Source organism: Carcharodon carcharias, chromosome 30, assembly GCF_017639515.1.
Source record: "Carcharodon carcharias isolate sCarCar2 chromosome 30, sCarCar2.pri, whole genome shotgun sequence".
Lineage (NCBI taxonomy): Eukaryota > Metazoa > Chordata > Chondrichthyes > Lamniformes > Lamnidae > Carcharodon > Carcharodon carcharias.
In genome coordinates this window covers 29,732,389-29,744,938 of record NC_054496.1, presented here as the reverse complement: position 1 = coordinate 29,744,938, position 12,550 = coordinate 29,732,389, and the positions used below count along the sequence as shown (strand labels likewise).

Genomic DNA, 12,550 nt, shown 5'->3' with positions numbered 1-12,550 from the left:
AATCAGGGAATCCCGCCCCTCTCCACGTTGAATGGCTCGATGGGTAGGCGGTGCCTGTGTGCTCTTCCTGTTTCTAATTGGCGAACTGAGCCGTCAATTGTGCTCTCTTGCGCTACTATTGGTGGACAGTGTTGCCAGTCATTGCCGCCTGCTGTACGCCTATTGGCTGGGGCCGCTGTCAATCTGACGCCTGGTTGGGGGGTGTATTTCTACCGCGTTGACCGGGTGATGTTGTGACAAGGTCCGCGGCGGCCGCTGGCAGCGGGGAGGGGGGAAGAGCCGGTAGGTACCGCAGTCCAGGCCGCGGCCTGCTCGGTGGGAAACTGCAGCCGCCCTGACAAGGTAATGGTTCAACCTGGGTCCAAGGGGCCGGCCCAGGACTGGGCTGGGCAGGAGCCCCTCCCCCTCCCCCTCCCCTACCCCTCCTCCTCCCCCACCCCCTCCCATCACCCCATTCTCCACCTACCCCTCCCCCTCCTCCTCCCCTACCCCTCCCCCATCACCCCATCTTCCCCTCCCCCTCCCCATCATCCCATCCTCCTCCTCCCCCCATCACCCCATCCTCCACCTCCCCCTCCTCCCCCCATCACCCCATCCTCCACCTACCCCTCCTCCTCCCATCACCCCATCCTCCTCCTCCCCCCATCACCCCATCCTCCACCTCCCCCTCCTCCTCCCATCACCCCATCCTCCTCCTCCTCCCATCACCCATCCTCCCCCTCCTCCTCCCCTACCCCTCCCCCTCTTCACCTACCCCTCCCCCTCCCCTCCCATTCCCCCTCCTCCTCCCCTATCCCTCCTCCCATCACCCCATCCTCCCCTCCTCCTCCCCTATCCCTCCTCCCATCACCCCATCCTCCCCTCCTCCTCCCCTACCCCTCCTCCCATCACCCCATCCTCCACCTACCCCTCCCCCTCCCCTACCCCCATCATCCCATCCTCCCCTACCCCTCCCCCTCCTCCTCCCCTACCCCTCCTCCTCCCCCACCCCCTCCCATCACCCCATTCTCCACCTACCCCTCCCCCTCCTCCTCCCCTACCCCTCCCCCATCACCCCATCTTCCCCTCCCCCTCCCCATCACCCCATCCTCCTCCTCCCCCCATCACCCCATCCTCCACCTCCCCCTCCTCCCCCCATCACCCCATCCTCCACCTACCCCTCCCCCACCCCATCACCCCATCCTCCCCTCCCCCTCCCCCTTCACCTACCCGTACCCCTCCCATCACCCCATCCTCCACTTACCCCTCCCCTCCTCCTCCCCTACCCCTCCCCCTTCACCTACCCCTCCCCTCCTCCTCCCATCACCCCATCCTCCCCTACCCCTACTCCTCCACCTAGCCCTCCCCCATCTCCTCCTCCCTCCCTCCTCTCCCATCACCCCATCCTCCACCTCCTCCTCCACCCCATCACCCCATCCTCCACCTCCTCCTCCTCCCCTACCCCTCCTCCTCCCCCATCACCCCATCCTCCACCTACCCCTCCCCCTACCCCCTCCCCCATCACCCTATCCTCCACCTACCCCTCCCCCTTCCTCTCCCCCCTCCCCATCACCCCATCCTCCACCTACCCCTCCCCCTCCCCCTTCCCATCACCTCCTCCTCCCCATCACCCCATCTTCCACCACCTCCTCCCCCTCCCCATCACCTCCTCCTCCCCCCTCCTCCATCACCCCATTCTTCACCTACCCCTCCCCCTCCTCCCTACCCCTCCCCTCCCCTACCCCTCCCCATCACCTCCTCCTTCCCCCTACCCCTCCCCATCACCTCCTCTTCCCTCTCACCCCACTCCCTCCCCCCATCACTCTCCCTCTCCCCATCACTCCCCTTCCCTCTCCCCCCTCCGTCAGCCCTCCCTCTCCCCCCCTCCGTCACTCCCTCCCCCCCCCCCCCCCCCCCCCCAGTTTTCGACACAGCGGAATTTTGTTTTCGATCATGAGTTGTACGTTTGAAGTTCCCCGCTCTGTTAAGCTCTGATATCTGTATCAATCTTACGAGAGGCTGAGATGAGAATGAAGGGTTTATCACAGTGGGGACAGTTAGATGGGAGCAAGTATATGGGCGCCTCAAGTGATGGCTGCTGTTGGGTGTAAAGATACATTGATAGAGGCATAAGGACAGGTTGCTGGTCCACTGTTCCAGTTTTAGCATCCCAATCTGTTAGGCCAGCTGAAATAATTGCAATGTCTCGAAGGATCGGAAGTGCTTCTGTGCAGGCATTGTACACCTGGAAGAATTTATTTTTTGGTGTGATTGTCTGAGAATAGGTTGTATGTACTGTAAGTAAAAATAGGAATATATGATATTTTAATCAAAGAACTAAGGGCATTAAATAGCATAATGTAGGTGGATAGTGAGAACTACAAACAGGAAAAGAAACTTGGGATTAATGCAAACCATCTTTGTAGTGTTACAAAAATAGGGTGGTCAGGAGTCATGTGAAAACTGACAACAATGATGTTGTCAGGGAACGTAAGGAAATGGCTGACTTGCTGAATAATTGCTTTGTCTCAGTGTTTACAGGAGAGCAAAAGGTCCACATGCCTGACATCCCAGGGAAGCTAATATTGTACCAAGGTCAGGGACTCATCATAATTAATGTTGGCAAATTAACAGTGATGAGAACAATAACTAAAGACATTACTAAAGAGTGACAGATCCCCAGATTGTTTCCAACCCAGGGTTCGAACGGAAGTAGATGAGAATATTGCAGTTGCCCTAGCTATAATCTTCCAAAGTTGTCTCTATTTGGGAACTGTTCCTTTTGGCTTGGAAAATTGAGCCTGAGGGGGAATTAAAGAATCATAGAATGGTTACAGTACACATGTTGGTCATTTGGACCCTACTTGTCTGTGCCACTCTCTGCAAGAGTAACTTCAGCTAGTTTCACCCCCTGCTCTTTTCCCTTAGCCTCTCAATTTTTTTTCGCTTCAGATGATTGTCCAATTTCCTTTCAAAAGCCATGATTGAACCTGCCTCCCACAAGCAGTGTATTCCAGAGCCTAACCACTCACTGCAGAAAGGTTTTTCCTTGTGTTGCCTTTGGTTCTTTCTCCGTTCAGCTTAAATCGGTGTCCTCTGTTTCTCAACACATCCGCCAATGGGAACAGGTCCTCTCTATTTACCCTGTCTGGAACCTGCATGAATTTAAAAACCTTAATCAAGTCTCCTCTCAACCTTCTCTTTGCGAAGGAGAACAACCCCAGCTTCTCAAAACTATTCATGTGCTGAAGTCCATCATCGCCACAACCGTTCAGGTGAATCTCTTCTGTATCCTTTCCAGTGTCTTCCCACCCTTCCTAAACTGTCGTGCCCAGAATTGGACACACTACTCCAGTTGAGCCTGAACAAATGTTTCATAGAAGATTCATCGTGACTTTCTTGCTTTTGTACTCCATGCTTCTATATATAAAGCCCAGATCCTGTACACTTTATTAACTGTGCTGCCAACCTGCCCTACCACCATTAATGATTTGTGCTCACATGCCCAGGCCCCTCTGTTCCTGCATCCCCTGCAAATTTGCATACTTTATTTTCTAGTGCCCTCCCTCGTTCTTCCTAACAAAATGCATTAATTCATACTTCTCTGCATTACATATCATTTGCCACATGTCCGCCCATTCCGCCAGCCCGCATATGTCCTCATGAAGCTTATCACTATCCTCCTCACAGGTCCAATTGGTGTGCTATCTGCAAGTTTTGAATTGTGCCCCTCACACTCCAATCTAAGTCATAAATGAAGATAAAGAAAAGCAGTGACTTCTGAGGAACTCCACCAAAAACCTCCCTTCAGTCTAAAAAATAACCGTTCGCCACTACTCTCTGTTCCCCCTCACTTTGCCAGCTTCATATCCCTTTCATTCCATGGGTTTAACTTTTGCAGACAAGCTTGATATGTGGCACTTGGTGAAATGTCTTTTAGAAGTCACCATATCAATTGTATTTGCCTCATCAACCCTCTCTGTTACTGCATCAAAAAAACTCAACCAAGTTAGTTAAACATGATTTGCAGTTAACAAATCTGAACAGATTCCTCAATTAATTCACATTTGTCCTAGTGACTGCTAATTTTGCCCTGGATTATCATTTCTAAAAGTTTCCCCACCTGTGAGGTTAAACTGACTGGCTTGTAGTCACTGGGTTTATCCTTGCACCTTTTGTTGAACAAGGGTGGTGTAATATTTGTAATTCTCCAGTCCTCTGCCATCACCTCTGTATTTATGGAGGAATTGGAAGGTTATGGCCTGTACCATCTCCATTTTCACCATTACTTAACTCGGTATTCTGAGATGCATCTGATCTGGCCATGGTGACTTACAAACTTTAACTACAGTCAGCCTTTCTAATACCTCCTCTTTATAAATTTTGAGTCCATCCAATGTATCAACTACTTTCTCTTTTACCATGACTTTGACAGTATCTTCCTTGGTAAAGACAGAAGTGAAGTATTAATTTGTATCTCAGATATGCTATCTACCTCTCTGGCCAAATCCCCTTTTAGACCCTTGAAGCTTGACTCCTTTTACCAATCGTCTTTACGTTTATGTGCCTATTTCAACATGTTTGCTGCCAGCCTCTTCTCATACTTTCTCTTTGTTTCTCTTCTTTCTTTTTCACTTCCCTCAGAACTTTCTGAATTCAGCCTGTTCTCACATGTATTACCAAACTGACATCTGACATGTGGCCTTTTTCTCTGCTTCACCTTACTCACTATCTCTTTCCTCTTGTGGGGTCCTCCGTATTTGGTTGTCCTACCTTTTTTCCTCATGAGGACATACCTCGACTGGACTCAAATTTTCCTGCAAATTTTTTTCCCTCTATATCTTTCTCACTAGGTGGTGGTCTATTGAATACAGCTAAGTGTGCAGTGGCATCTCTATTGCTTCTTGGTTCTAACCAAATAGATTCTGTCCTTGACCCCTCCAGGGCATCCTCTCTCTTCAGCACTGTAATATTCTCCTTAATCAATACTGCCACCCCTCATCCTTTCTTATTTTCTCCTAAATACCCGTACCCAGGAATATTCAGTTCTGCCCTCCTCTGAGGAGGGTCTCCATTATCGCCCTAACGTGGCTATCTGCGGCAGCAGCTCATTAACCTTCTTTAGCACACTAGGTGCATTCACATACATGCACAGTAAACCCAAGGTAGACCTCCTGGCATTCCCTCTTACTCTGAACCCACTTAGCACCTTACCATTTCTTACTCTAATGCGATTTGTGCCTGCTAATTATTGCTGCACCTCGTTTTTAATTCCCTGGTGTTACTTTCTGGTTCCTATCCCCCTGCCAAATGAGATTAACCCCTCCCCAATACCCCTGGCACATTGCCCCAAAAGGAAATTGGTCTTTGCTCTGTTCAGGTTTAACCCGCCTGGCCTGTACAGACTCCGTTTCCCGCAGAATCACTCCCAAAGTCCCAGGAGTCTAAAGCCCTACCCCTCCATCTCTCCAGCCACGCATTCCGCATTCATCTGTCCTATCCTATTTCTATACTCATGAGTGAGTGGCACCAGGTGTAACCCTAACCCCCTCAAATATGCCGGACTTCATCCCTCTAATTAAGCCATCAGCACCAATATGGACAATGCCCTCTGGCTGTTCACCTTCCTTGACAATGTGGTTGTGTTGGCGCACAGCATTTATCAAAAGTGCTGAGTCACCGGAGTGATGCTTTAATTCACTGCTGGCTGGAAGCTGAGAGGCTCATTCCGGTGTTCAGAGCAACCAGTCCTACCAGTGACAAACTGGATTTCTCTGAGGTGAGTCTTTATATTGATAATGTGGGCATGGACGAGGATCAGCAGAGTCCCTGAGACATTTTACTCTTTCGAATTGAGGCCATTGAAATATTTAACAAGGATATACCTAAGAAGCATCTCTCGAATGGAATATATTCCGTAAAAGCTGAGCATCCTTTGACTATACGTGTCCATTATGCACTAGAAGAAATCCTTGCTGTCTGAAAAAAACAGCCTGTTCACTTGTATCTAGTACTGTGTGGAGTAGAGGTTAACAGAGAAGCAAAGAAAACCTGCAAATGTGGACAATGCACAGGAGATTGATTTGTGCACAGCTGGTTATGTAGTTGATGCTTTCTTCATTGAGTCAAAGTATGATCCTGTGATCTTTTGCAGTCTGAATGACCTGCTTTGTGTTTTACTGTGCTCAGTGTCCAGTGCAGCAGAGGACCTGATATGGAGCAGCTTCGGCTGTATGGCGTAATTGTCACTTCATGTTACAGAGTATTTCTGTAGCTGTATGGAGTGGGTGAATTTGCACTGTACTCAGCAGTGCAAGCTCTGAGGCTCTGCATGGTAGGTGCTGTGACATGTTTCCTTGCTTCACCCTTGAGTGCACAGCTTTGAGCTGCGCCTTGTTTCTGAGGTATTTGTTTGCATTAGTGATATATGAACACTTCACATATTGTACTCGAATTTAAAAACTTTGTTCTGTTGAGCTTTTATGGGCTAAACTTGTTCCCAGGATGGCGACACTGCCAAGGCCAGGTGATTTTTCAGATCTTAGTTTCCCCGAAGGCATGTGGGTTACCTTTGTGAAGCAATTGAATTATAATTGCACAGCCTATTGGGCATGAAGCCAAGAAAGTATGGGACTGGTGTTACATGTAGTTCAGGGCATGTAGCAGCAGCAGGAAGATTAACTGGGTCTTTATTTTTCATCGTTAGCTTTTCTGGTGCCAACCTTTCAGCCTGAACGTGTGACTGTAATACTACCCAGGATTATATCCCATTATGTTACCGATACCTGTGTGTTGCATTTTAAAATTTGCAGACTCTAAAGTTGGGTGGTAAAATGATGGTTTGCGCTGTGGTGGCCAACTGTGTTAAACATCTGTTGTGGTTCGGGACCCCCCCACTCTGGCATGACAGTCTCTGTCAACATTTGCTGCAGAGGATGACAGTGGGCTGAGAATGTGTCTCTCTTTTCTCTGGGCCACCTTCTCACATGATGAAAGAGATAGTGAGTAAGGGGAAGCAGAAAATATGACAGCTGATGGGTTGATAATGCAAGTGAGAACAGGCTAAATATGAAGTTCAAAGGGAAGTTTTAAAAAAAATCAAAGCGAGAGTGTGAGAAGAGACTGGCAGCGAACATTAAAGGAAATCCAGATGTGTTTAATAGGCATATAAATAGTAAAAAGGTGATTTAAAGGCCAATTAGTGTCCAAAAAGGGGATTAGAGAGCATGGCTGAGAAACAAAATGAGTAACAAAAACAAAGTGTTGGAAAAACTCAGCAGGCCTGACAGCATTTGTGGAGAGAAAAACAGAGTTGACATTTTGAGTCCGTATGACCCTTCTTCAGAGCTACAGAGAAGTAGAAATGTGATGAATTTTATACTGTTTAAGGTGGGTGGAGCAGGTGAAGCTGGATACAAGGCCAGTGATAGATGGGGGCAAAGGAGAGATTGACAAAGATGCCACGAACAAAAGGGCAAAGGGAGTGGTAATGGTAAGGGCTAAAAAAGGTGCTGATAGTGACAAAGGTAAGAAAGCAGAATGTGATAATAGCAGAACAGGGATAAAAATCAATGTAGAACAAATAAACAATTGGCCCTCGTGGGGCTGGGATGGGGGGAGGGGGTCGTGGTGGGGGAAAAAAGGATCAAAAAGGGGATAAAACAATTGATAAATGAATTTAACAAAATAAGTGGATAAACAATAAAAATGAGTTTTGGGGAAAAAAGGGATGGAGATGGAGGAGAGAGTTCATAGTCTGAAGTTGTTGAACTCAATGTTAAGTCTGGAAGGCTGTAAAGTGCCTAATTGGAAGATGAGGTGCTGTTCTTCCAGTTTATGTTGGGCTTCATTGGAACATTGCAGCAGGCTAAGGACAGACATTGGGCATGAGAGCAGGGTGGTATGTTGAAATGGCAAGCGACAGGGAGGTCTGAGTAATGCTTGCGGACAGACCGAAGGTGTTCTGCAAAGCGGTCACCCAATCTGTGTTTGGCCTCTCCAATGTAGAGGAGGCTGCATTGGGAGCAGCGAATGCAGTAGACCAAATTGAAGGAGTTGCAAGTGAAATGTTGCTTTACCTGAAAGAAGTGTTTGGGCCCTTGGACGGTGAGGAGGGAGGAGGTAAAGGGGCAGGTATTGCACTTTCTGTGATTGAATGGGAAGGTGCCGTGGGAAGGGGATGAGGTGAAATGACTACTTGACTTCTATCTTCATCAAGGAAGATACTCTTCCAATGCCCTTCCATACACTTAACCAACAGAGGCTTGTCACTTGTCTCCAAGTTATCAGTGTCAATATCTGCCATCTTCCTATGACTTGCAGGTGTCCTTGAAGTAGATGTATGGACGCTCAGCAAGTTGTGACCCAGTGGCTAGTTCACAATTCACAAGGCCTTTGGGTATATGAACGCCATCCATCCAACGAACATGGCTGAGCCAGTGCAGATATCATTGGCTTAGCAATGCTAGCATGCTCCAGGACGCCTGAGTGGTGACCTTGTCTTGCCAAGAGATGCCTGAGGATATGTCTGAGACCGTGAATGTGGAAACTGTTCAGGATTTTCTCCTGCCTTCTACATGTTGTCCTGGCCTCACCATTGTAGAGGAGTGTGCTGAGGACTCGGGACTCGTAGTTTGGTGTTCTCAGTCAGGTTGCTGTTGTCCCACACTTGTATTACTCAACTTGGACGTAACTGCTGCAGCTTTTGCAATGGATTTGTTGATTTCAGCATCAATTGACAGATTATTGGTGATTGTGGGAGCCTATCAACAACCTCCAGTGTCACATTGCCATTGCTGATAGCTAGTGGTATAGCAACATCCTGGGTCATGACACAGTCAGGCTCTAGTGTAGGAAACACTCTGGTAATGATTGTAGAACTTTGTAAAATTTACAACACGGAAATAGACCATTTGGCCTCATCAGCTCGTGCCAGCATTTCCCCTCCACATAGGCAAAGAGTTCTGATCATGTTTGCCTGTTCTGTTCCCATTTATCAGTGTATCCTTCATCCACCTGTCCAATCTCATCTCGAATGTTGATGCAGCTTCTGCTCCAACCGCTGATCTTGGGAGTGAGTTTCTATGGGAATTACTTTCTCCAGCTCTCCACACCACAGTCTGCCTTACCCTAAATCTCTCATTTTTCATCTTGTATCCACCGCTTATATTTGGTAGCCTGCCTGCGTGCATCAATAGAAGCTGCTCCAAAAGTTGCAATAAAGCAGTTCACTGGCATCTAGAGTTGTGTGGACTAGAGGTTACAGAAGAATGTAAATATTGGAAATCTGAAATGGGATGTGTCTAGTTTGCATTTCAGGAATGTCCAGAGGCGCACCCTTTGCATAAAAGCTGTCTCTCCTGAAAGGAGTTCAGTGCTGTAGAGCAGCAGCTCTGGGGATGTGCCAGGCGGTATCAGTTATATCTTGTCACTGTGCCAAAACCTTGTGATCAACACACTAAGCTCTTATGCTCTTCTGTTTCTAATGCAGCTTTGTTGCTTCTGATCAGAGGGACCTTTGCTGAATTTACAAACGGATCTCGGTGATCACTGATTTTACTGCAACTTGTGGTGCAGTAGAAGCAGATTCACCGGGACATGTCGTGCGCTTATGCACTGGCTTCATTTACACACGGACCCCAATTTCTCTCGTTCATAGTTGCAGCGTGCACGAAATGGGACCTTGGCCGTTAAATTGTCGCGCTTGCTGATTGAGAGGGCCAGTGACGCCTGCCTGCACTACAGTACCATAAATGACCTTGGGTAGAGGCATGCCAAAGGAGAATTACATCATCCTTTGATGCAAAGCTGATGGATAAGATGTAAGTGTAGTATAATGTTTGAGACCTGGATATTACCTCCAGCGTTCTTGTTAATATCTGTTTTATTCATGCTTCGAGTCTTGGCCCTATTTATTGCTCATCCGAGTTGAACGGTGGGGGGTTGGGGGGGGGTGCATAAGAAGTAACATACATAACCCTTGCATTTATATAGCACCTTTCCTAGACTTCAGATGTCCTGAATACTGAAGAAGCACTTCAGTATTTTTGACGTGTATTCATTGCCGCAGTGTTGGGTGGTGCAGCAGCCAATTAGTTCAGTCAGTATTTCTACACCTGTAGAGTTACAAAGGCCCTGAGGTGCTTCCTGGAGATGAATGGCTGCCTAGAAAAGATGTGGCAGTGACTGCAGGTCCAGCTAACAAGATAGGCTTGTGAAGGTGGAGCGATAGTAAGCCTGAGGAGTTTGGGGACAAAATAATTTACAGCACCAGCCATTCTGGAGTATCTGGCCACCCCAGAGTTCACAACCAGATTACACAATTCACGACTGACCTCCTGCAATGGTTTTTTTTTAACGCAGAGAATTACACAGAAACAGACAATTCAGCCCATGCTCAGGCTGCCTTTTATGCAAACCACCTCCCACCCCTCTTCGTTTCACCCTATCTGCATTTCCTTCCATTCCTTCCGCCTGCATGTTTTTGTCTAGCTCCCTTATAAATGTATCTGCTATGTAAGAGGCTAGAGCTGGATGAAAGCAGAGTTTATAAAGAGTGTCAAGGTGAGAGATGGCTAGTGGAGCATTGGGGTAGTTGGGTCTGAAAGGAGCGAAGGCATGGATGAGGTGAGGGTTTCAGTGGGAGATGAGCTGAGGCAGCGTTGATCATGGGTTGTACAATGGCAGTGGTGGCAATTGAGTTTATAAGGGTTTGGTCACTCAGTTCGGGGACAAACAGGACTCTGAGGTCACGAACAGTGACCCAGTAGGAGGATGGAATCGGTGGTATGAGAACAGAGATTGCTACAGAGGGCAAAGAATTTGGGTTTTCCAGTGTTTAATTGAAGGAAATGTAAGCTCATACAGGACTGAATACCCAGCAGATAGGTGGAGTCTTCTGCGTAGAAATATTGCCAAGAGTATTGCTTCTACTTTTATTTGACACACACAATTTATTTGACATGTTCCTCAGCAGATTCCAGGAATGCAGAAATCATTGTTGCATTATCCCGTATTCCTGGCCGCTCCTGAGGAAACCTCGCCTGTTCCGAATGAGCCAGAGAGCTGTGACATGTGACCATGGCAGCATAAACTGTGCTCTTGATTACAACTCTCAGTTGTTAATCTGTGCATCACTTCCTTTATCTGTAGCCTTGCCTTCTGCTAGTTAGGATGTTGGGGTAATTTTCAGAGGCACGTTCTGAGCAGATCAGAGTGAAAGCACTTTGTGTTGTGAGCAATCGATAACCGATACTGCACGGTTTGAGAGAGAAAGTAAGTGGTTCAGGAGAGGAATGTGCCTGGTCATTTTCCAGACTGCATCGAGTTTGAAGTTTAAATTAAAGAGCGAGAACGTCAAAAATTATCTCTGGCTTTATTTTTTTTTTTGTCTTTTTACATTCTGCCCTTCTGTTCTGGACAAGCGCCCAACCCTATGGGAGGACTTGACAGAGTGAGCTGAAAAGAATGGGGCAGAATGAAGCTCACCAGGCGGAGGATTTAGAGGTACATAATTGAAAATGGCACAATCGCTTATTAACGAGGTGTTGCTTTGAAGCTTGTGGTGGTTTCCTTGCTGTGTTTTGGAAGTATTGTCTGAGAATGAGCATGTGTGGCAACCTGCGGGCTTTTCCTGGCTTTGAGCGTTTTAGGGTGAGATGCCCTGGGGAAAATATGCAAGTTTTCCCTTAGACCCCCCGTCGCCCGAGAATGTCCTAGATTTGACATCTATGTTGCATAAATGGCTTTTGATCTGTCCACACTTAACTCCTTAAAACTCTTAACTCTGCATGTCCCTGTCATTCTTTGCCACTTTTTTGAATGCGTAGTGAATGAGCCCTTCGTATTGATTTTGTACCTCTCCTTGCTCTTTTTAAGCAGTGTACAGTGCTCTCCTCATGCAGGCTCTGACAGAATTAGATCCCACTCCCATCATAAATCAGCGAGAAACAAGCATTTTGGATCGTTTTCCCTTGTTCATGTTTTCATGGGTTGGCATGGGGGCAAGTCACTGAGCCTAAAACCTCTCGAGGGGGGCCACCACCATGGAACTGGCAGAGCACTTGTCTTCTGTGATCATTAATCCTCGGCTTTCGCTGCTCCTTGAGCTCGTGAGCTTTGTGCCTGGAGTGGAGTGGCTTCACGACTAAAGAAGCCACTTGTTGCTCAAGCTGAGACTCCTCAGCCCAGTTGTTGCCACTGTTGGCACTGAGTAATGTGAATAAAGGCTAGGGCCGGCTCTCCCACTGTAAGGGCAGGATGAAAATGAAACAATTCTTCAGTTCCTTCTTGGTGTGTGCCAGACCCCAGCACACCCGGCACGAAAACCTCCCTGAGCTTGGCAAGTGGCACATCACAATGGAGCTTTAACAAGAGCATGATGGTGACTTTGGGTGACTTGCCGTTTAATTTTTGTTTATTTGTCGCTGCCTCTTGTTTTGTTTTGCTAATGCATCTAAACTCTGACGTCTCTCAAGGCGGTGATGGTGATGCAGCATCTCAGCATTTTGATAAGAGATACAATCTTGCTTCTCTATTTTCTGGACTGAAGCATTGCCGTGCAGAGTAACAG

The 12,550-nt window shown here is 47.6% G+C and overlaps 1 protein-coding gene across 4 annotated transcripts in view; it reads left to right on the top strand.

Moving 5' to 3' along the window:
- The first annotated feature begins 215 nt into the window (after positions 1 to 215).
- Positions 216 to 12,550, top strand: part of pnpla6 (patatin-like phospholipase domain containing 6) — a 187,504-nt gene continuing 175,169 nt past the window's right edge. Inside the window, exons 1-2 of one of the 4 annotated variants that reach the window (XM_041176990.1) lie at positions 216 to 342; positions 11,403 to 11,484. In XM_041176990.1, coding sequence (XP_041032924.1) covers positions 11,446 to 11,484 — 39 coding nt within the window. In that variant the 5' untranslated portion in view covers positions 216 to 342; positions 11,403 to 11,445. Of the gene's footprint in view, positions 343 to 11,379; positions 11,485 to 12,550 lie in introns of all 4 variants that reach the window. The other 3 variants (XM_041176991.1, XM_041176994.1, XM_041176993.1) reach the window with 3 other exon arrangements.